General features: G+C 40.7%; 1 protein-coding gene across 1 annotated transcript in view; it reads right to left on the bottom strand.

Annotated features, from left to right (window-relative positions):
- Positions 1-22516: 22516 nt before the first annotated feature.
- The window catches only part of SPIC (Spi-C transcription factor), a 60764-nt gene continuing 60267 nt past the window's right edge, over positions 22517-23013 (bottom strand). Inside the window, exon 6 of the mRNA XM_054718634.1 lies at positions 22517-22941. Coding sequence (XP_054574609.1) covers positions 22517-22941 — 425 coding nt within the window. The remainder of the gene's footprint in view (positions 22942-23013) is intronic.

The raw sequence follows: 23013 nt of genomic DNA, 5'->3' as shown, positions 1-23013 counted from the left end.
CCGCCTCCTGCACACTCCCCACTAGGGATGTGCCTGCAACCAAGGTACATGCCCTGGACCGGAACCGAACCTGGGACCCTTCAGTCCGCAGGTCGACGCTCTATCCACTGAGCCAAACCGGTTAGGGCACAGTGCCTATTTAATAACGATTTGTTGAGCAAATAAATGTGGCAAGGGGGACTGTAAGACAGACTGGTAAGAAGAGCTCTAATTTTTCTCCTCAAAGTAATAAAGTAACAGCTCTACTTTACGGAGCACATTCTGTATGCTAATTATGCATTCATCAAATAGTCCTCACAACAACCCTGTGACATGGTACTGTTGTCACCCCCATTCTACAGCTGGGGAAATGGACAGTCACAGACATACCCTTCAACACATCTACTCAGTAGGTGCTTATTGACTGCCTTATGCATCAGGTCTGATGGAGAGTAAGTGGAAGATCTAGTCTTGTACTTAAGACTGTCTGATTCTGCCTGGCCAGCATGGCTCAATGGTTGAGCGTTGACCTATGAACCAGGAGGTCACAGTTTGATTCCTGGTCAGGGCACATGCCTAGATTGCGGGCTCAGTCCCCGGTGTGGGGCATGAAGAAGGCAGCCAATCAATGATTCTCTCCCATCATTGATGTTTCTATCCCTCTCTCCCTCTGTCTTCCTCTCTAAAATCAATTTAAAAAATATTTTTAAAAAAGAAAAGACTGATTCTGAAGCCCATGCTCTTTTACGGAGTGATATGATGTCTAGTGAAAATTAAAGAATTGAAAAATCTATGACCTCCCTCAACCTCCTCTGTAATTTATAAGCAACAGCAAGTCCAAAGTGGAAGCTGGTTAGACAGGGTTTAGGACACGCCATCTGCCCGTACCCCTGACCTTTTCCCCTACTCAGAACACTTGTACGCATGACACCAGGATCTCTGGCTATGGGTGGAGACAGGGAGTTGGCCAGTCCCACAAGTCTGCATTCCCACTTGCTGTCCCAAAGGTCCAACTGCCTGCAGCAATCTGACGTCATTCCCTGATTGCTAAGTCTGGTCTGGCACAGGGACAGAGAGACTCCGGGATGAGGAGTCGAGAATTCTTGCTGGCCACTGGGGAAGGCCAGATAACACCAGGGAGACGCTGGCATGCTAAAAAGAGGCAGTGCTATTTTGAGAATCTGTTCAAATAATGTTTCACAGTGGAAAAAGGGTGGCACCCCACAGAGGATGTGACCTGATAGGAGTTAGGGCTCAGCCATCAGAGCCCTGGATTTCTATTTTTATTGCTAAAACTTGCAGTTTGAACCTAAAAAGGTTGGCGTCTGAGAAAAAGGTAAAAATTGCCACTGTCCCTCCCAGGAGCATGCCTGTGCCTGTCCCTTACTCCATTTTTTCCCCATAGGCATGCATTTCCTAAACTCTAGGGGACCCCATGAGACTTGCAACCAGGGGAGCAATGGACAGCGTCAGCTCATCCCAGGCTACCCCCTGAATCTGCCTCCAAGGCCCCCTTTTCTCTGACTCTCCAGTGAGCTGACAGCAGCCCTACCTCGGCTCATTCTCTCCTGGAACATTTTTAGAGAACCAAAGCAGCCCATCTAGTCTCTCTCCTGTTGCTTTTTCTATCCTAAGCCCTTGTTTCACTGTCCCCAGCTTGAATAAACATACTCTCAAAATAAATAAATAAAATTTTAAAGGTAAAAATAGATGTGAAATCTGGAAATTTTTCTGGAAAATGTCATAGAGCAAGATGGGTAATCTATTATATACATCATGCCATATCTACATAAGGAATAGCATGCAGCTATTAAAAGGATAATATGAAGTTTTATTTGCCTCCCCCGCCCCCCCCAAAAAAAATGTTCAGGCTGCATTTCTCTGTGAAAAGAGATGATGACAAATAGAGTGTATTTGTATGGCATCATTTTGTAAAATATGTGCATGTTTATATATGCATAGAAAAAGTTTGGAAGGAGCCCTGACCGATGTGGCTCAGTTGGTTGGGCACCGTCCTGGGCACCATAGGTTGCCGGTTTGATTCCCTGTCAAGGCACATGCCCTGGTTGCAGGCTTGAGCCCTCAATCCCAGGTAGGGTGTGTGCAGGAGGCAGGCAGCCTATCGATGCTCTCACATCAATGTCTCTCTCTCTTTCTCACTCCCCCTCTCCTTTCCTCTCTCTCTAAAAATCAATTAATACATGCATATTGTAAAAAGAAAAAGTTGGAAGGCAATACAAAGAATTAAAGGTGGTTATTATGCCTTTATATTTATACTTTGAGAGCTTTTTACAAGAGGTATGAAATGTGTGTACAATTTTTCAAATGAAACAATTTCCATTTGAACAAAAAACATGGTGACCAAAGAAGTCCCTGACCAAGTGATTATGGAAAATTAATCAGCTATTATATCCACAGGTTTATAGTCAATTCATAGGAACAAATTAACATGGAACTCTTTGGCTGGGGCTAGGACTTCTATTTGCATAGGGACAATGGAAGTCTACTAAAGGCAGAGAGCACTGGGAGAAGAGAAAATGAAGTCTTCAAGGTAGGCAAAGTGCTTCAGGCACCTTGACCATGGGAGTCAATGTGGAGGACATATTGCAGAAGGAAATAGAAAGCTTACCTCACCATGTGCCAGTGTCGAATTCATCTGCCACGTTCCAATTTTCCTAGCTCTTCAATTTAGAGAGAGGGTTTCCCCCTCGATTTTCCCTCAGCTGGATATTCTGCCTACATATTGATTTATTTAAACTACATGCAGCTGTGGAGGCTAAAGAGTTACAAGATCAGCAGTCTCCAAGCTGGAACCCCAGGAGTGTCCGCGTGTAGTTCTAGTCCAAGCTGAGAGCCCTGAAAACCAGGGAATCCTATGGTATAAAGGTCAGTCCAAAAGCTGGCTGGTTTGAGATCCAAGAAAAGCTGATGTTTCAGTTTAAGATCAAGGCTAGAAAAGATCCATGTCTAGCTCCAGCAGTCAGGCAGAAGTTCCTTCTTACTGAGCCTGTTCATGTCTTCCATTGACTGGATGAGCTCCATCTACATGAAAAGGAGGCCAATTTACTTCACTAAGTCTACTGATTCAAATGTTCATCTCATCCAGAAGCACCCTTACAGACACACTAAGAAGAATATTTGGCCAAATGTCTGGCACCCTATGGCCCAGTGAAGTTGACACATGAAGTTAACCATTACAAATCGACCCCTGATCAACTTGGTACCCACATGCATCTCCTTAAATCAATAAATATTTATATAGTTAATATAATCATTATTTATTTGCTATTTTTCATGTGCAATTTTAAATATATAGGAGTAGCAAAATTACTATGCTAAAACATAGTCATTTGACTAATCTACAGTATACCCTAGAAGTTTGTATTTTCAAGTGATTGAAAACTTATTGTTTAGACTTCTTATTGAGAAAATTAGGAATCAAGTTATATTTGGGGTCCCTTCATTGAAGTGAATATGTTTTTTCTATGAGGTTGATATGTCATTTATCCCTCAAGTCAGTCTTGAGAGAGAGAGAGCAGTATCTACATTATAATGATAAATAAATTGTGTCTCAAAGAATTTAAGTCACTGTCCAAGACTGAAGATTCAAACTCACTCTAGTGTATATTTTCAGAGAAAACCTAATACATTTTTTAAAAGCATAACAGCCCTAGCCCTAACCGGTTTGGCTCAGTGGATAGAGCGCCGGCCTGTGGACTCAAGGGTCCCAGGTTCGATTCCTGTCAAGGGCATGTGCCTTGGTTGCAGGCATATCCCCAGTTGGGGATGTGCAGGAGGCAGCTGATTGATGTTTCTCTCTCATCGATGTTTCTAACTCTCTATCCCTCTCCCTTCCTTTCTGTAAAAAAAAATCAATAAAATATATTTTTTTAAAAGTATAACAGCCCCATATTTTGTTATTAATATTTTCTATGCCGTAAGTCTCATTGTAATGCTATTTCACTTATTTAATTTACTCAAGATTTCCTTTCTCCCACAAATTACTCCTCAGGTAGTCATAGTTTCCTCACCAAAGCCATATGGCAATCTAAGAAATAATTTTGTAAGTTCTCTTATTTATTGCAATGAAAATTAGTCTCTTGGTACTCCACAAGTCAAATGAGCTGAATAAGTTACTCAGTATGGAGGTCATAAGATAGCAAAAGTATTTTTATGAGATGGAATGACATATTCCTTCTGCCACTCAGTGGATATGATAGCTATTCTTGCCCTATAAAAATATTTTTACATCATCCTGATATCATGTAGTCCCTACATATAAATGCTTCTAAAAATATCCATAAAAGCATTGGGTTGCTTTTGCCTTTGAAAGAGATTTGCAGGGGGGAACCTAAAAGAAATAATAATTTCCTGAGACCAAATGAATAGAATGAATGGTTTTCCTTATATTTTGAAGTGCCTTACATATTTGAAAATATAACAATATAATAATTTCTTATAAATAGTCAAAGAAACACTAGTGTATTTTACATTGATCATTTAACCTTCTAGTCCTAGATTAGGTTGATTTCCTAGTGATTTTAATAAAATGCCACACATAATATAATGAACAACATAAACTGGTGAACAAAGACAGATCCAAAAACAGAAAAGCATCAATCAGACCGTTAATACTCAGAGGGAAGACAGGGGAGGGGGGAGGGGGAGGGATCAACCAAAGGACTTGTATGCATGCATATAAGCATAACCAATGGACATAGACACTAGGGGGGTGAGAGCATGAGCGGCGGAGGGGGATGGGGGACGTTGGGGGGATAAGGACACATATATAATACCTTAATAAAGAAAAAAATGATAGGTATTATAAAAAAATTCCACACAAATTAATAAATTGTGTCACTCTGTCTTTGAAGACTCAACTTACAAAAAAAAAAGACAATGAATAAAATAAGCAACGTGATAGATACATAAAATATATCTACTTCCCAAATATATCTACTTCCCAAAAGACCATGAAGCAGCAGACAATAAATAAACATAAAAGCATTTTTGAGTCCTAGCCAGACAGATCAGTTGGTTAGAGCATTGTCCCCATACACCAAGGTTATGGGTTTGATCCTTAGTCAGGGCATATACAGGAATCAACCAATGAATACATAAATAAGTGGAAGAACAAATAGATGTTTCTCTGTCTTCTTTCCTCTCTCTCTAAAATCAGCACATTAAAAAAATTAAAGAATATTTGATAAAGATAAAAAACAGAAAACAAATATAGACATAATATGGATAATTAAATCTGAAATTGAGACTGACAAATGACTACATAAGTTAATGGTATTTATTATTACTGAATGTTTGGGATATGATGTCCTGAATTTCCTAGCCATGGGAGTAATAAGGAAGGAGGTGAAGCAGATTATATGCAATCAATGCTAAGAAGAATATCCCCCTAAAATTCAAGGAGAATGACTCATTGGGTGCATAGACTGAAACCACCAACCAGAAGTAAAAAATCACTTTATGATTTAGCACAAGGATTAATGGAAATACTGCATTCTATCATTAATATAATGACATTTGTTTTCATAAAAAAATGAGTTTTATTAGCCCTATCTCTGAGTAAAATTTATTCTCCAGAATGAAGTAGCATGTTAATCCTATAGCTTAACACCATATTCCCACAACAAGGTACATTTCCTCTTACCCATGGGAAGTAAATATATACAGTTTGAAAAGCACCTGTCTACAAAGTTCTCATTATTGGATTTTGTAAAATCATACAACAGACTTTTTAAAGTAAAAATTTAAAATATATATATATATATATATATATGCAGGAAATAGATTATACCTTAAAAAACCCAAAACCTAGTCTTGAATTAGCATAGTGCCTGACTGGATTACAATGATATAATCCTAAACTGTTTCCTAACCAAAGCTAAGATAAATCCTTTCTTGGTGAAATAATATCATCTACAGTCTCTATAATTTTTCATAGTAAATATCAATTTAAAATTACCACACAAACCAAGAGAAAAAATAGACAACAGAAACAGACCCACAAATGATCCATGAAAGGATAATAACTGCCTTGGCAAGAAGAGAAACTTCAACCCACATGCATACTGAAGGGGAAACTGTAAAACCAAGATGATTTGCTGATTTCTCTCCCTGAGAAGTTCAATATTTGGAGGCATGAGGTATCATGGAAGGTTAAGGGCAACATAGGGTTGAAAATAGGGTGATTACTTGAAAATTTTTAAATGCAACAGTTGCGTCCTTAGGTTCTCTATCCAGACAGGTAAGTAACTAGTCCATATAATAGTATATCACAGGTTTTGTGTTTTTAATTTTTTTTATTTCTTTATTGATTAAGGTATTACATATTTGTCCTCATCCCCCCATTCCCATCCCAAACCCCTCCCCATGCATTCCCCCACCCCCCTGTTGTCTGTGACCACTGGTTAGGCTTATATGCATGCACACAAGTCCTTTGGTTGATCTCTCCCCCACACCCTCACCCTTCCCTACCCTCCCTCTGAGGCCTCACAGTATGATAGATGCTTCCCTGTCTCTGGGTCTGTTTTTGTTCATCAGTTTATGTTGTTCATTATTTCCCATAGATGAGTGAGATCATGTGATACTAGAAATACACACATAAGAACAGAAAATGAGACAAGCAATAATGGTTATGCTGAGAGGCAAATGAATCAGTCTGTAGTGAGTTTCTTTCTGGGCCAACAGTTCTTTTGAGTCCCAATTTCAATGTCAAACAGTTCCTTACGTGTACATGTCAGCAATGATATTTCAGTTCTGGATGGTGGACAAATGGTGGTAATGCAGGTCCGACCCTCTCTGGTTTGGTCCTGGGCAACCTGCAGCAACACACAGCTGCTGACTGCTAGTATGGCAAGGCATCGTCAGCGTCTTCCATCTCTGGACTGTTTCCATCACAGGTTTGTTATTTGGAGAAATTGGATCAGAAGGACTCCAACTTAGGTTAAAGGGTAGAGTAAAGTGTGATGCTGAAAACCTTAACATTAAGTGAACATCTGCTTACTGAATAGTGGGATCCCCAGACCCTTATCAACCTGCTCCGAGAAACCCCCAAAACTAGGAATTTGTCTCTCCAGGGTCTCTCTATGAGTATTCTTCTCAGGAATATTCTTCTGCATGTGATGATATTTGGGCTTTTCTAGAAAATAGCCACCTCTCAACCATACTATCTAATAATAGACAAATATGCAAATTGACCATACCTCCGACACACCAACAAGCCACTCCCACAAGCCACGCCCACCATCCAGTCAGAGCGAGTATGCAAATTAACCCGACCAAGATGGCTACAGCCACAGAGAGCAAGGTTTCCTAGGTAACAGAGGAAGCCAAGCTTTCCGAATGCCCTTGCCAGGCCTAAGCCTCCACTCAAGCTACAAAGTTTCAATTATAGAGGGTAAACAAATTCAAACAGAAATGGCGGCAGAATGGAGCTTAAGAGAGCAGGCCAGGGTTGCTCCCGGCAACAGGGGAAGCAAAGCTTTCCGCACACCCTGGCCAGGCCCAGGCTTCCGCTTAAGGCAACAAAGTTTCAATTATAACCCCAACACAAATGGCTGCCGGCCACGGAGGGAGCAGCAGGCTTGGCTCCGCTCCAGGCTACAAAGTTTCAATTGTAGAAGGAAAATAAATTCCAGATACCAGGGCCTCCGCTTGGGTTGCCAGGGGGTGTGGCCAGCCTGCAAACCACCACAGGCCCCTTGCTCAGGCTGCCCCATGCCCCAAGAGAACCCCACCCTGATCAGGGACACCCTTCAGGGCAAACCAGCTGGCCCCCACCCCTGTACCAGGCCTCTATCCTATCTAATAAAAGAGTAATATGCAGATTGATCATCACTGCAACACACAATATAGCTGCCCCCATGTGGTAAAGATCCTGCCCCCATGTGGACACAAGATGGCCACCACAAGATGACCAGCAGAAGAGGGCAATTGGGAGGCATTCGGCCTGCAAGGGAGGGCAGTTGAGAGGGACCAGGCCTGCAAGGGAGGGCAATTGGAGGTGATCAACCCTGCAGGAGAGGGCAATTAGGAGTGACCAGGCTGGCAGAGGAGGGAAGTTGGGGGCAAACAGGCTGGCAGCGGAGTGGTTAGGGGGTGATCAGGCTGGCAGGCAGAAGCGGTTAGGGGCAATCAGGAAGGCAGGCAGGCAAGCAGTTGGGAGCCAGCAGTCCTGGATTGTGAGAGGGATGTCCGACTGCCCGTTTAGGCTCGATCCCAGTGGGATCGGGCCTAAACGGGCAGTCGGACATCCCTCGAGGGGTCCCAGATTGGAGAGGGTACAGGCTGGGCTGAGGGACAACCCCCCTCCATGCACGAATTTCGTGCACCGGGCCTCTAGTACTATCATAAAGTGAAGCCTAGAGTCAGTAAGTTCTACCCATAAAAGCTTTTTAGTGCCTTACCCATTAGTGGAGAGACAAGAATCACCAGACATTTTAAGAAAGTCATAAATATAAAAAAGAACGAAAAAAATAGGGGGAAAAATTAAGTGAGGGGATAGGAAAAAATATATTATTGTAAATGGAAGAAAACTTAAAGCTGCATATATATAATAACCTCAGAAATATGGTAGAAGATAACAGATCCATAGAATAAAAATAAGATATAATAATAATAATAATAATAAAGAAACAGTCAGAAAACAAGATACAACATTTGTACATTTGTCTGGCCGGTATGGCTCAGTGGTTGAGTGTCAACCCTTAAACCAAGAAGTCATGGTTTGATTCCTGGTCAGGGCACATGCCTGGGTTTCAGGCTCCATCCCCAGTGTAGGGTGTGCAGGAGGCAGCCGATCAATGATTCTCTCTCATCATTAATGTTTCTGTCTCTCTCTCCCTATCCCTTTCTCTCTGAAATTAATAAACATATTTAAAAAAACATTTGTATATTTAAAATATAATAGCTAAAATAAAATTTAATTGAGAAATTAGAATGTGAAATTAAGGAAATATCCCCCAAAAAAAGAGAAGAGAAATGGTAAGACTGACAAGATCAATTATGAGATCTAATAGTTAGAGTTCCAAAATGTAAGACAGAGAAAACATTTGGGAAAAGAAATTTCAAAGGCATGACAAAAACAACAAAATCCTACAACTGAAAGGTATAAGTATTCAGGTTTAAAAGATCCACTAAATACTCAGCACAATATGTTTAAGAAATATTCCTCCAAGGGCACAAGTAAAACATTTTTAGAATACCCAGGATACAAAGAAAATCCAAAAGCTTTCAGAAGGGAAAAGAAAAAGCACCACTGTCTGAAGAGCATCTGATGTCACAAAAGACAGCGAATGGGAGAAGGCAATGAAGATATGCCTTCCAAATTCAGAGAAAAAAAAAAACCCTCAAAATTCTCTACCTAATAACACTATAAATCAAATATGGGGTTAAATGAAGAAGACTTGACACATACATGAGCTAAAATCATCTATCTGCCATGAAGTTTTATGAAGAAGCTCCTTGTAGGTGTGCCTTAGCAAAACGAGAAGCCTAACATCCTACAAGTGGGGGCCCAGCACAGGAAAGTCACTTGTTGGTAATGTCAGCTGATACTATTTAAAGCTGTGAAACCAAGAAATAGCAGCCCTGCACTTAGTTAGATCTGTGTCATAAATACAGAAGAAATAGGTAAACGAGTTTGGAGTGGTTGCCTCTGGAAAGCAAGTCTTGGTGAAGGAGAGGGTTGGGGCAAGGCACTGTTGTTTTTCATGATAAGCCCTTTAGAGGTATTTGAAGTTTAACTTTTTTTTTTTTATTGATGTCAGAGAGGAAGGGAGAGGGAGAGAGAGATAGAAATATCAATGATGAGAGAGAATCATTGATTGGCTGCCTCCTGCACGCCCCCTACTGGGGATCGTGCCCACAACCCGAGCATGTGCCCTTGACTGGAATCGAACCTGGGACCCTTTAGTCCGAAGGCCGGCGCTCTATCCACTGAGCCAAACCAGCCAGGGCTGAAGTTTAACTTTTGAACATGATAAAATTATACCTTGATACAAATAAGAAATACATTACTTTTTAATTTAAAATATTGTCCTCAAAGGTTGTACTAATGTACTAGTATACTCTCATCATCAGTGACGGGGAGTAGGTGGTTGTTTTATATATGACTTTTGTTAATAACACTGAATAATACACTTAGCAGATGTTTTCCTCCAGAATGATAATGTTATGAAGATCTGGAATTGGCACAGGTAGAGAACACATATTAACTTATTCCTAAGGTAGTCTTTACATCAGCAGACAGTACAGCACAGTAGGAAGGATTAGATTGACCTGAATACAGACAATGGAACACTCATTAGCTGGATGACTTTAGAAAAAAATACATAAATTCTTTCAGTTTTTTTATTGATATAAATGGTAAATGGGGCTGCTAACACCCATGGTGTAGTAAGAGAGAGAGAGAAGAAGAAGAAGAAACATATCAGTATTGCAGTAAGCTCTAAGTGCTAGTCTATTGCTCTCATCCATAATTGATACATCTGAATGGTCATAAGTGACTTAAGTCATTTAATCATTTATGTTGGGTCCTCCCCTTCCTCCAGAAGCTGACATTGAGACAAGAACATGAATATTAGTAGTTTGAGAGGAGGTTGCGAGAAACAGCATTAGGGGAAGAGGGAAGTGTAAGGACATGTCTCAGCATTATTTCAATTATGCAGTAAAGAAGCAGAGGTAAGTACCTATGAACTCCCATCTGTCATTGACTGAGAGCTGCTCCTAAGAGGCCATTACCCTGAGCACTTCCAATGTACCCCTCCCATCCTCAGAGTGAGCTCTGGCAAACAGAAAAAATGTTCTTGGGAATAGAATCGGTATCAGTTATCTATATATATAAAGGGCTAAGCAACCATCTGATCATCCAACCAGCTGACTGGCCAGTACATATGATGCACACTGACCACCAGGGGGCAGATGCTCAATGCAAGAGCTGCCAAGCTGCGGTGACTTGGCAGTGGTGGTTCTCGGGTACCGCACCTCGGAACCAAAGAGAAGCGAGCCTGATTCCTCATAGGGGCCATGAGATTCCACCTTCAGCCATGTGTTATGTTGTTGCTGGGGCACTGTTGGCCCCGAATCTGGTTTACTGCTGAGCTGTGGTGACTTGGCAGTAATTAATTTCCTTTCAATGTGCACAAATCCGTACACCAGGCCAAGAGTCTTTTATAATTGTAACTGGTTGATTATATTATCTCCAGCTCTCCAAACTTCATCCCAATAAAATTAAATCATGAAACTGGAACATCATAAATGTTTCCTGAGCAAGGTAGACAGACATTAATAAAACTTTCATATTGTGAAAGTTAGAAACCCTCATTTCTTAGATAAGCTTCCGTTATAGAAATATGTTACAATTTTACTTGATATTGAGAGAATTTAAACACTGTGCTGAAACTGCCTTCTCAGAAAGATTAAAAAAAAAGTTGTTTAGAGACTATTTAAATTTTTATGACCACAGAAGTACTAAGAACAAAAAGAATTTTGGGAAATTGGCCAGGCATGTCAAAGGTCTTTAAAATTAAACTATACATGCTCTGATCTTTGTTACTGTAGTTTAAAAATCAAGTGAACTTTTGTCATTCTTTTGGCTGCCCAACATGTGAACCCCTTCTTATGTCTGGGGAATTCTTGACCTTATGAGTCTTGATAGGATGCAGAAATAGACTCCCAGAATAAAAATGGAAAGTTCCAGATAATTGCTTTCCTAGCTTACTTTGTAGCCAACATAGGCACATGACTAAGCCTCAGCCAATTCGATGTACAGAAGCAGGAATGGTAGACAACTGTCTCTGAATGCAATGACAGTTGTAGCAAGTTAGTTTCTAGGGGCAGCAATGATGGATGCTAGTTCTGTTCAGTGACATGTGAGATGACATAACTTGAGGCATCTCGTGATTGGTAACAATGACAGCAATGTCCTCACTTGACCAAGTCTTTGATGTGGTTTGGGTCTTTATGATCCAAAGGCTGCATGGTCTTCAGGCTTCTCAGAAATTCTGTAAGCAATCTAATATCTTTCAATAAATTCCCATGAGTATTTCAGTGAGTCAAAGCTGATTTCAGTTAGCTACAATCAAGAAAGTTTACTGCTTCAAAATTTAGTACCAGGAAGTGGGGTGTTGTTAGTAGCAAATGCTAAAATATGGAATTGGCAATATCAGATTTCTGAACTCGTATTAGCACAGTGCTGTTTGGTACTAAGAAAACACATCTTTTGAATGCCCATTTCAGATACGATTATACAAAAATAAATAAATAAACTTGGAGATTATCCCAAAAAGCTGAACTAGAGATCATGAAGGACATAATAAAGAGTATTCGCCGGAGAAAATGGAAATAGGACCAGTCCCATTGATTGTTCATGGAATCTACTCCTCTCCAGGCAGGAATCTCACCATTCCTGTGCAGTTGGATGAAATGTGTGTTATGGGACAGTGATGGGGAATTGTGTTCTGCTCTTGTCCTTTTTCACTCTGACCTTGTATTATAGTCTACTAGAGGCCTGGTGCACAAAATTCGTGCATGGAGGGGGGGTGTCCCTCAGCCCAGCCTGCACCCTCTCCAATCTGGGATCCCTCTCACAATCCAGGACTGCTGGCTCCCAACTGCTCACCTGCCTGCCTGCCTGATTGCCCCTAACCACTTCTGCCTGCCAGCCTGATAATCTCCTAACCACTCCTCTGCCAGCCTGAACAATGCCTAACTGCTCCCTTGCCGGCCCGATTGCCCCCAACTGCCCTCCCTTGCCGGCCTGGTCACCCCTAACTGCCCTCCCCTGCTGGCCATCTTGTGGTGGCCATCTTGTGTCCACATGGGGGCGGCCATCTTTGACCACATGGGGGTGGCTATCGTGTGTGTTGGAGTGATGGTCAATTTGCATATTACCTCTTTATTATATAGGATTGCTGGACTATGAAGAGCAAACACAATCACAGATCAGAGGAGACAACTAAACATTTGTATTAATCATGTTTTTAGGCCGAAACCAGATTGGCTCAGTGGATAGAGCGTTGGCCTGCGGACTGAAGGGTCCCAGGTTCAATTCTGGTCAAGGGTATGTACCTTGGTTGCGGGCACATCCCCAATAGGGGGTGTGCAAGAGGCAGCTGATCGATGTTTCTCTCTCATCGATGTTTCTAACTCTCTATCCCTCTCTCTTCCTCTCTGTAAAAAGTCAATAAAATATATTTTAAAAAAAAAATCATGTTTTTAGTTTCTGTAAACTTGATGCTTTGCATCTGCCCTGCATGCATATGTGAAACACACCTGGTTCTGGACAACCCAATCATATGCCTGAGTCACCTTGCCTTAGCCAACTGCCACCCTCATCTTCCCCACACCTCTCCAGGGAGAGTCCTCTAGTCCACTGCAATTTTTAAACTACAAACCAACCAATTTAGAGTCTATATCAAGCATGTCAAACTCGCGGCCCAAGGGCCTCATGTGACCCAGCCAACATAATGGTATGTAAGAAATGTTTTAATAAAAATTTTGTAACTTAATTTTTACAATATCCTGTTATACATAATTATTAATAACAAACTACAATGTTTGCTAATGACTGATTACTATAATCGTGTTGCATTCATTTCCCTTATGTGCCTTATGTGCAGGTGCACCATTTCTCTCCACTAATACTAGCAGCGAATATTTTAGCAGTCGATTGCCACGTCATTAGTCTTGGACTGACTTGTTTGGTGTGTGCAACAAGAAATATTTCACTTTTAGAGAACAAGAAAAATAGGTTTATTTGTGTTATGCTTATTAATTTGTGTGATTATTCAGTGTTAGGTAAGTTAATGTTCTTAAGGTCAAAAGTCATTCCAGCTCTTGGAGGAACAGTTTTCAAACCAGAAAGTAAAATTATCCATGTGAGCATTGGATATATTTGGGGTCCATTTTATATTTTCAATGTCTAGAGAGTAACGGAGAGATTCTAGGACTGTGAAAGAATTGACACTGTTCTTTAAAAATCAATTTGAAAAGCAATGAAAAAGAATAAACTCATGGAATATCCAGCAACATTGATTAAATTCATAGATATGATATTGAGGAAAGTAAGACCAGATGTAAAAGAGAACATACTGTGTGATTCCATTTACAATAATGTTCAAGAGGTGGACATAGATTGGGAAGGAGAGTGAGAGAAACTTATGGAGTGCTGGAAGTGTTGTTTTTCTTAATCTAGATGATTATTATGCAGATGTATACCTCATTCTATACAGTGAAGGTTAGATATAATAATGCTCCACCTTAATGCACTTTATTCACTTCACTATATACTGTATGAGTGCCCAATCAAAGAAGAAATTGCTACCCTAGCCAGTTTGGCTTAGTGCATAGAGCATCGGCCTGTGGAACAAAGGGTCCCAGGTTTGATTCCAGTCAAGGGCACGTACCTCAGTTGCAGGCTCATCCCCAGCCCAGCCCTGGTGAGGAGGAAATCAATCAATGCAGGAGGCAACCAATCAATGTATTTCTCTCACATCGATATTTCTCTCTGTCTTTCCCTCTTACTTCCACTCTCTCTAAAAATCAATGGAAAAATATACTAGAGTGAAGATTAAAAAAAGAAATTGCTCATCAGTAAGCCACTAAGAATTTATAAGTCTAATAGAGGCCTGGTGCATGAAATTTGTGCACGGGGGTGGGGGGGTGTTCCTCAGCCCAGCCTGTACCCTCTTCAATCTGGGACCCCTCAAGGGATGTCCGACTGCCCGTTTAAGTCTGATCCCACAGGACTGCTGGCTCCCAACTGCTCACCGCCTGCCTGCCTGCCTGATTCCCCCTCACCACTTCTGCCTGCCAGCCTGATCACCCCCTAACCACTACCCTGCCAGCCTGATCGACGCCTAACTGTTCCCCTGCTGTCCCAATTGGCCCTAACTGCCCTCCCCTGCTGGCCTGGTCACGCCTAACTGTCCTCCCTTGCAGGCTTGGTTGCCCCCAACTGCCCTCCCCTGCAGGCCTGGTTGCCCCCAACTTCCTTCCCCTGGAGGCCCGGTCACCCCTAACTGCCCTCCCCTGCCAGCCTGGTTGCCTCCAACTGCCCTCCCCTGCAGGCCTGGTCCCTCCCAACTGCCCTCCCCTGCTGGCCTGATCGCACACAACTGCCCTCCCCTGCCGGCCATCTTGTGTCCACATGGAGGCAGCCATATTGTGTATTGGAGTGACAGTCAATTTTCATATTACTCTTTTATTAGATAGGATGATTCAATATTGGTAGAATTGAAGCTTTATGGCAGAAGGAAACATGTCTGTTTCCCTTAGCATTGAATACCCAGAGCATGATATATTCTACCTGGCACAGGGTAGCAGAAAAAGGGAACAGAGGAGGGGAGGAAGAAAATTATATTCGCTATTTTTTAGTTATGCATTATAATTAATGCTGCCATCCACTTTATACAGGTTTTGCCCCCTTAATTTGGTAAAGGAGATGCATTTGAACAGGGTTGCCCATAGAATATTTCTTACTCAGCATGGCTGGGATGAGGAAAAGGAAACATTCTCAGCACTTCCTTAAACTTTATGAATAGGAAGAACTGAAGGCAGAAAAGAGGGTAAGTCAACCAGAAAGACCACAGACTCCAGGACCAGAGTACAGAGGAGGATCCTTTGATTTAAAGAAGTGCTAACAGGAAGTACCCTGAAGGAAAGAATTAATGCTTAATATATGGGCCAAGAGACGGAATAAGGGGAAACTGCCCATGTGATGCACTGTAATTGGATGGAGTTTGCTTCTCAGAACTCCCATGTACTGAGACATTCAGCAAGAGGAAAGTGACAAAGATGGAGGCTGGGAAAGAGGGGTCATGAGTCAAGGGTAAGAAGTCTCTTTCTTGTCCTTGGGTGGTGGCCAGGAGAACATCCTGTTTGAAATAGGGCAGTGGTCAGCAAACTCATTAGTCAACAGAGCCAAATATCAACAGTACAACGATTGAAATTTCTTTTGAGAGCCAAATTTTTTTAACTTAAATTTCTTCTAACGCCACTTCTTCAAAATAGACTCGCCCAGGCCGTGGTATTTTGTGGAAGAGCCACACTCAAGGGGCCAAAGAGCCGTGGCTTGCGAGCCGCGGTTTGTCAACCACTGAAATAGGGTATCATTTCCCATAATATATAAAGAGGGTTTTAGTCTTTGAACAGTATGAGATGTCTTTAAAAGGAAAGATCTGATTGTGAAAATGGGCTTTGGTAGGTGCATTTTTGGGTAAAAGGCAGATCCAAGGTTTCTGCCCAAGAGGAAGCATCTCTTTATAACAGTAAGAAAGAACTTGAACTGACTGGGGACTTCTGGGAGAATTGTCCAGATGAGCCCCTCAGGCTGGTAATAGATATAGGATGGATAATGGAGAGAATATGTTTATGGAATTTTATTGTCACTGACTGAATGATTAAACCCTTTTCATTTCCTTTGCAATCTGTGGTCAAATTTAGCCTTAGTTCATTTGGTTCAGTGGATAGAGCATCAGCCTGTGGATTGAAGGGTCCTGGATAAGATTCTGGTCAAGGGCACATGCCCGGGTTTCGGGCTTAATCCCCAGTGAGGAATGTGCAGGAGACAGCTGGTCAATGATTCTCTCTCATCACTGATGTTTCTATCTTTCTCTCTCCCTCTCCCTTCCTCTCTGAAATCAATAAAAAATGTATTTTTTTAAATGTTATGTTCTTTATTAATGTTTTATAAAGCATATTTTCTTTGTGGGAGAATGAGTAAAATTGCTGAGTCCTACTTTAATGATAGCACTAATTGAAACTGTCTTAGTCTGTTCAGATTGTTATAATAGCATAACAAAAATTTATTTATCATAGTTCAAGGGAGTAGGAAGTCCAAGACCAAGGTGCCAGAGCATTCAGTGACTGGTGAGGGCCATTTCTTGATTCAAAGATGGCCGTCTTCTTGTATCTTCACATGATGGAAAGGGAAGGAAAGCTCTCTGGGAATCACTGTTATAAGGACACTAAACATATTCATGAGGGTTCCACTCTCATGACTTAATCATTTCCCAAAGACCTCCACATTGGGAGATTTCAACATGAATTTCAGAGGTGTACACATTCAGTCTATAACAGAAACCCAGAGTACATGTAGAGATGACCAATACCAAGTTAGCCTTCATTTTATCACTCTGGATCTATCATGTTGTTGATTTTTTGTTTTGTTTTGTTTTTCTGCTGAATTTATTGGGGTAACATTGGTTAACCACATTATATACATTTCAGGTGTACATTATAATACACCTGTATACTCAACTGTGTGCTCATCATTCAAAGTCTAGTTTCCTTCTGTTACCATGTATTTGACATCTTTTGCATTCTTTGTCTTCTCCCCACCTTTTTTGCCTTTGGTAACCACCATTCTGCTGTTTCTAACTATGAGCTTGTTGCTTTTTGTTTTATAATCCACACATGTTCTTTTTCTTTAAGAGTCCCTGGGGAAGGGCACCAGGAGGACACAAAGAAAAAGGAGAGTGGGAATGCTACAAATGGGATAAGGCAGACTCCAGGGGGCTCTTGGCCTGGATGACAATGGTCCATGTGGTCTAGGAAGCTCTCTTGCTTCACAGTTATGTGGATGGCACAGGCATGAACCTGCCAAGCAGGAAAAAGCAAAATATTTCTTCCCAGCATTCCTTATGTAACATGGAGATTAAACCATAGCTTTCAAGCCAGACTGACTAAATTCTGGTTTCATTCTGGGTTTAGTATTTGCTAGTTTCTATCATTTATCAGTCTTTTTCCTTTTCAACTTCCAGTTTGGTCTCAGTTGGGCTTGTTCAAGGGAAAAAGGAGATCACGTTCCAAGGTTGCACCAGAGAGATAATGGGGCAAGAGCCCCTCCCTGTGGCTTAGTGGCAGGAGAGCAAGAAACATTAGCTTCTGGATCTACCCTATGGAAGAAAGAAATGAAAGGAAATAATTTTTGAGAGGTATAAGCTTTTCTTAAGTTAGGTGGCATTTTCCTTAGACCATTGTTCTTTGGCACCACAGGTTATAGATCATAAGGTCCCAAGTGCAGAGAAAAATATCAGCTCAGGATAGCCACTGAAGATTATAAAGCCATTAAGTGTATATTAGCATAAAATAAACACTATCATCACAATCAGTTTTGGTTTTATTGCTAAAGCCATAAGGTGTTAGTGACTTTTTTTTGTTTAGTATGGCAGGAAAATGTTTAAGTGAATATATAAATCAAGTAATCTCTTCAGACATTGTTAATCTAGAAGAAAGTATTGTATTTAGTCAATACTAAGAACAAAGACATTTAGGCTATGCTTTCATATGAGCCTTGATCATTTTATCTTTTGCTGGGAGAACATCTCACCAAGTTGCTATAGATTATATGCTTTTATTTTTTAAAGTATGTTTTTATTGACTTCAGAGAGAGGAAGGGAGGATAGTGAGATAATAACATCCATGAGAGAAACGTCAATCGACTACATTCTGCATGCCCCCTACTGGGGATTGAGCTTGCAACCTCGGCATGATTCTCTGACCGGGAATCAAACCATGACCTCCTCTTTCATGACAACACTCAGCCACTGAGCCACACTGGCTAGGCAATTATATGCTATTTAATAACAAATAACAACAATGAAGTTCTTCTCTTCAGCATTTGCGTTAAGAGGAAAATACTGGAGATTCCAAAATGGTGGCAGAGTAAGTGGAAGCTACATTGACTTGCTTCCAGGACTAAACTGGACTTATAACTCAAATACAGAAAAACCATCCTGAATAATCAACTGAAGACTAGCTGGAGAGAACCCTGATAACCAAGGATAAAAAGTGGAGACTGCATAGAGACTGGTAGGAAGTACAGAGGTGTGGAAGGGCTGACCCACTCCCACAGACAGCAGCTGAAGTTCTGAAAGGATATCTCAGCTGTGGGGAGTTCCCACTGAGAACTCTGAGGTCTAAACCCAAGCTGGGCTCCCCAGCCCAGGGCACCAGAACTGAGAAAAGTGACCACAGAACATTTGGCTGTGAATAGCATCAGGGTTACTGTCTGCCTTGGAGAGATAGCTGGGAATACAGGCAACCTCTTAAACAGCCAATGCACAAAATTAGGTGTGCAGGCACTCACCTTGGGTTCCAGCAGAGGGAAGGCAGAGTGGGTTGGACTGTGTGAACAGAAGCCAGGGTTGGGGGCTCTGGGATTATAACTCTGAAGGCAGACACCCATTTCCTGTGCTGAGTCATTCCCTCATATTGCAGAGGACATCTTTCTCCAGCAGACCTTTACCATCCAGACAGCTTTTGCCTGGAGTAGGGAGGGGGAAGCAATTGCCTCACCCTGTTGGAAAACTGTTGACCTACCCTGTGGGGCTTATAAGGCCCATTAAGAGAGTGATAATAACAATCAGCTTGCAGGCAGAGGTAATTGCCCTATCCTGTTGGAAAACCTCTCACCTCATCCTGTGGTTGATAGCCTGAAGTTAAATCAGACTGAATAACAATCAGACTGCAGGCAGAGGCAGGTATCTAGAGCCTATAAGTCTTTGCCTGATCTAATTCAGGGCCTGGGACTAGAAAAAGCAGACCTTAGTGCACATCTCGGTTCTTTCCAAAGGCAGCCAGCCCCAACAGAGGAAGCCACAAGCTGTAGATTGCTGATAGCGCCAAACAGGGGACTCAGGGCCAGTCAGAAACAGCATGAAAGAAAATTGCACTAAAGGTTGGGAGTCATAGCAGATCTACCTAATACATAGTCACAAACCCAAACAGGCAGCCAAAATGGGAAGACAAACAAGCCCCAAATGAAAGAACAAGAGAATTCTCCAGAAAAAGAGCTAAATGAAATGAAGATAATAAATTTATCAGACATAGAGTTCAGAATAATGATGGCAAGGATACTCAACAGCACGAGAAAAGATATAGTAACTATGAAAAAAGACCATTCAGAAGGAATGTCATAGCACTAATAAAGAGCACATTGGAAGGAATACACAGCAGATTAGAGGAAGCTGAGTATCAGATCAGTGGATTATATGACAAGGTAGAAAAAAAATCAATCAGAAAACCAAAAAGAAAAAAACAATTAAAAAACACAAGGACAGCTTAAGGGAGCTGTGGAACAACATGAAATGTAACAATATTCACTTCATAGGAGTGCCAGAGGGGAAGAAAGTGAGAAAGGGATAGAAAATGTGTTTGAAGAAATAATGGCAGCAAATTTTCCTAATCTGGTGGGAAAAAAAAGAAAAAAGAAAAGACAGCCAACATCCTACTCAATGGGCCAAAGCAAAACCATTTTCCCTAAGAACAGGAACAAGTCAGGGATGTCTGCTTTCACCACTCTTATTCAACACAGTACTGGAAGTTCTAGCCACAGTGATCAGACATGAAGCAATAAAAGGTATCCAAATTGGAAAGGAGGAAGTAAAACTATCATTATTTGCAGATGACATAAAAATGTACATAGAAAAACCTAACGACTCCACCAAAAAACTACTAGATTTAATAAATGAATTTGGCAATATAGCAGGATACAAAATTAACACCAAGAAATCAATGGCAATGAACTATCAGAAAGAAAAACTAAACAAGCAATCCCATTTACCATTGCAACAAAAAAATTAAGATACTTAGGAATAAACTTAACCAAGGAGGTAAAAAGACTTATATTCAGAAAACTATAGGATGGTGAAAAAAGAGATAGAGCAAGATTTAAGCAAGTGTAAGAATATACCATGTTCATGGACTGGTAGAATCAACATCATTAACATGTCCATATTACCCAATGAATCTACAGATCCAATGCAATGCCTATTAAAATACCAACAGCATATTTCACAGATCTAGAACAAATACTCCAAAAATTTACATGGAACAACAACAACAAAAAAATCCCAAATAGCCACAGTAATACTGAGAAAGAAGAACAAAGCTGGAGGGATCACAATATCAGATATCAAGTTATACTACAAAGCCACTGTAATCAAAACAGCCTGGTACTGCCGCAAGAACAGACATATAGATAAATGGAACAGAACAGAGACCCCAGAAATCAACCCAAGCCATTATTCTCAATTAATTTGACAAAGGAGGCAAAAGCATACAGTGGAGTCAAGACAGTTTCTTCAATAAATGATGTTGGAAAAATTGGACAGATACAAGCAAAAAAAGTGAAATTGGACCACCAACTTACACCATACACAAGAATAACTAAAAATAGATAAAAGACTTAAATGTTACTCATGAAACCATAAAAACCCAAAGGCAGCAGAATCTCAGACATCTCTCATAGCAATATGTTTGCAGATATATCTCCTAGGACAAAGGAAACTAAGGAGAGAATAAACCAATGGGACTGCATCAAAATAAAAAGCTTCTGCACAGCAAAAGAAACCATCAACAAAATGAAAAGGCAACCCACTGAATGGGAGAACATTTGGCAATGATACAACTGATAAAGGGTTATTATCCAAAATATATAAGGAACTCATACAACTTAACAAAAGGAAGACTAACAATCCAAATTAAAAATGGGCAAAAGACCTAAATAGACACTTCTCCAAAGTGGACATACAGATGGCCAAAAGACATATGAAAAAATTCTCAAAATCACTGATCATCAGAGAGATACAAATCAAAACGACAATGAGGTATCACTTCACACCTGTCAGAATAGCTACCATCAACATATCAACAAATGACAAGTGCTGGCGAGGATGTGGAGAAAAGAGAACCCTAGTAGACTGCTGGTGGGAATGCAGACTGGTGCAGCCATTATGGAAAACAGTATGGAGTTTCCTCAAAAAATTAAATATGTAACTGCCATTTGACCCAGTGATCCCACTTCTAGGAATATATCCTAAGAAACCCAAAACATCAATCAGAAAGAATGTATGCACCCCTGTGTTCATAGCAGTGCAATTTACAATAGCTAAGATCTGGAAACAGGCCAAGTGCCCATCAGTAGATGACTATATAAAAAAGCTGTGGTACATTTATACCATGGAATACTATGCAGCAGTAAAAAAGAAGAATCTCTTACCCTTTGAGACATCATGGAGGAACCTGGAGAGTATTATGCTAAACAAAATAAGCCAGTCAGAGAAAGACAAGTATCACATGAAATCATTCATATGTGCATCTAATGAACAAAATAAACTGATGAACAAAATAGATCCAGAGACATAGAAGCATGGAACAGACTGTAGAATCTCAGAGGGATGGTGGGTGGGAATAGATCAACCAAAGAACTTGTATGCAAATATGCATAATGCATGGACACACACACAATAGGGTGATAAAGGGCTGGGGTGGGCTAGAAGGGGTCAATGGGGGGAAAGAGGGCATATATGTAATACTGAACAATAAAGATTTAAATATAAAAGAGAAAAATCCTGAAATTTATAGATATTTCTTTTTTTAAATTTTTATTGAATTTTATCAGGGTGACCGGTTAATAAAATTATATAGTATACAATTCTATAATTTATTAGTTATACATTGTATTGTGGGTTTGGGGATTTCTGATGTTAGGAAATCATAATATGTAAGATTATATTTAGCAATTAGGGTAACTCAACTCATAGTAATTGGCATATGTATAGTTACAATTTGCATTCCAGCTATTTAAACTTAGATATCCTTGACCAGGTTGAACATACTGTGAGTAGATCTCTTTTTCCAAGAAATAAGATGGAGAGAGTCTTTGGAGAATGGCCTCATTGAATTGGTAAGTTAGTTTTCTCCGGATTTTGGTGATTTCTCCAGTTCTTCCATAATTCCTCAGGGCTCTGGCCATTTTCTGGTAAGTCATGGTCTTCCGGTTGCCTTTTCTTTTGCCCCAAAGTTGGGCAAGTTTTTCTTTGTTTTTTGATACAAACTGAAAGATGCCTTTGGTTTTATCAACCCACTGAATACAAGATGCCATCTCAGGATTACACAGAGATTCATGAAGGTATTCGAACAGTCGGAGCTTCTTTCTGCCTAAAAAGGAGGAAAACAACATCACACTCCACTCATTGCTGTAACAAGGAACATCCTCAGGAAGAGTTTATT

This window comes from Eptesicus fuscus, chromosome 7 (assembly GCF_027574615.1).
Source record: "Eptesicus fuscus isolate TK198812 chromosome 7, DD_ASM_mEF_20220401, whole genome shotgun sequence".
NCBI lineage: Eukaryota > Metazoa > Chordata > Mammalia > Chiroptera > Vespertilionidae > Eptesicus > Eptesicus fuscus.
This window is presented reverse-complemented; position numbering and strand designations above follow the sequence as displayed.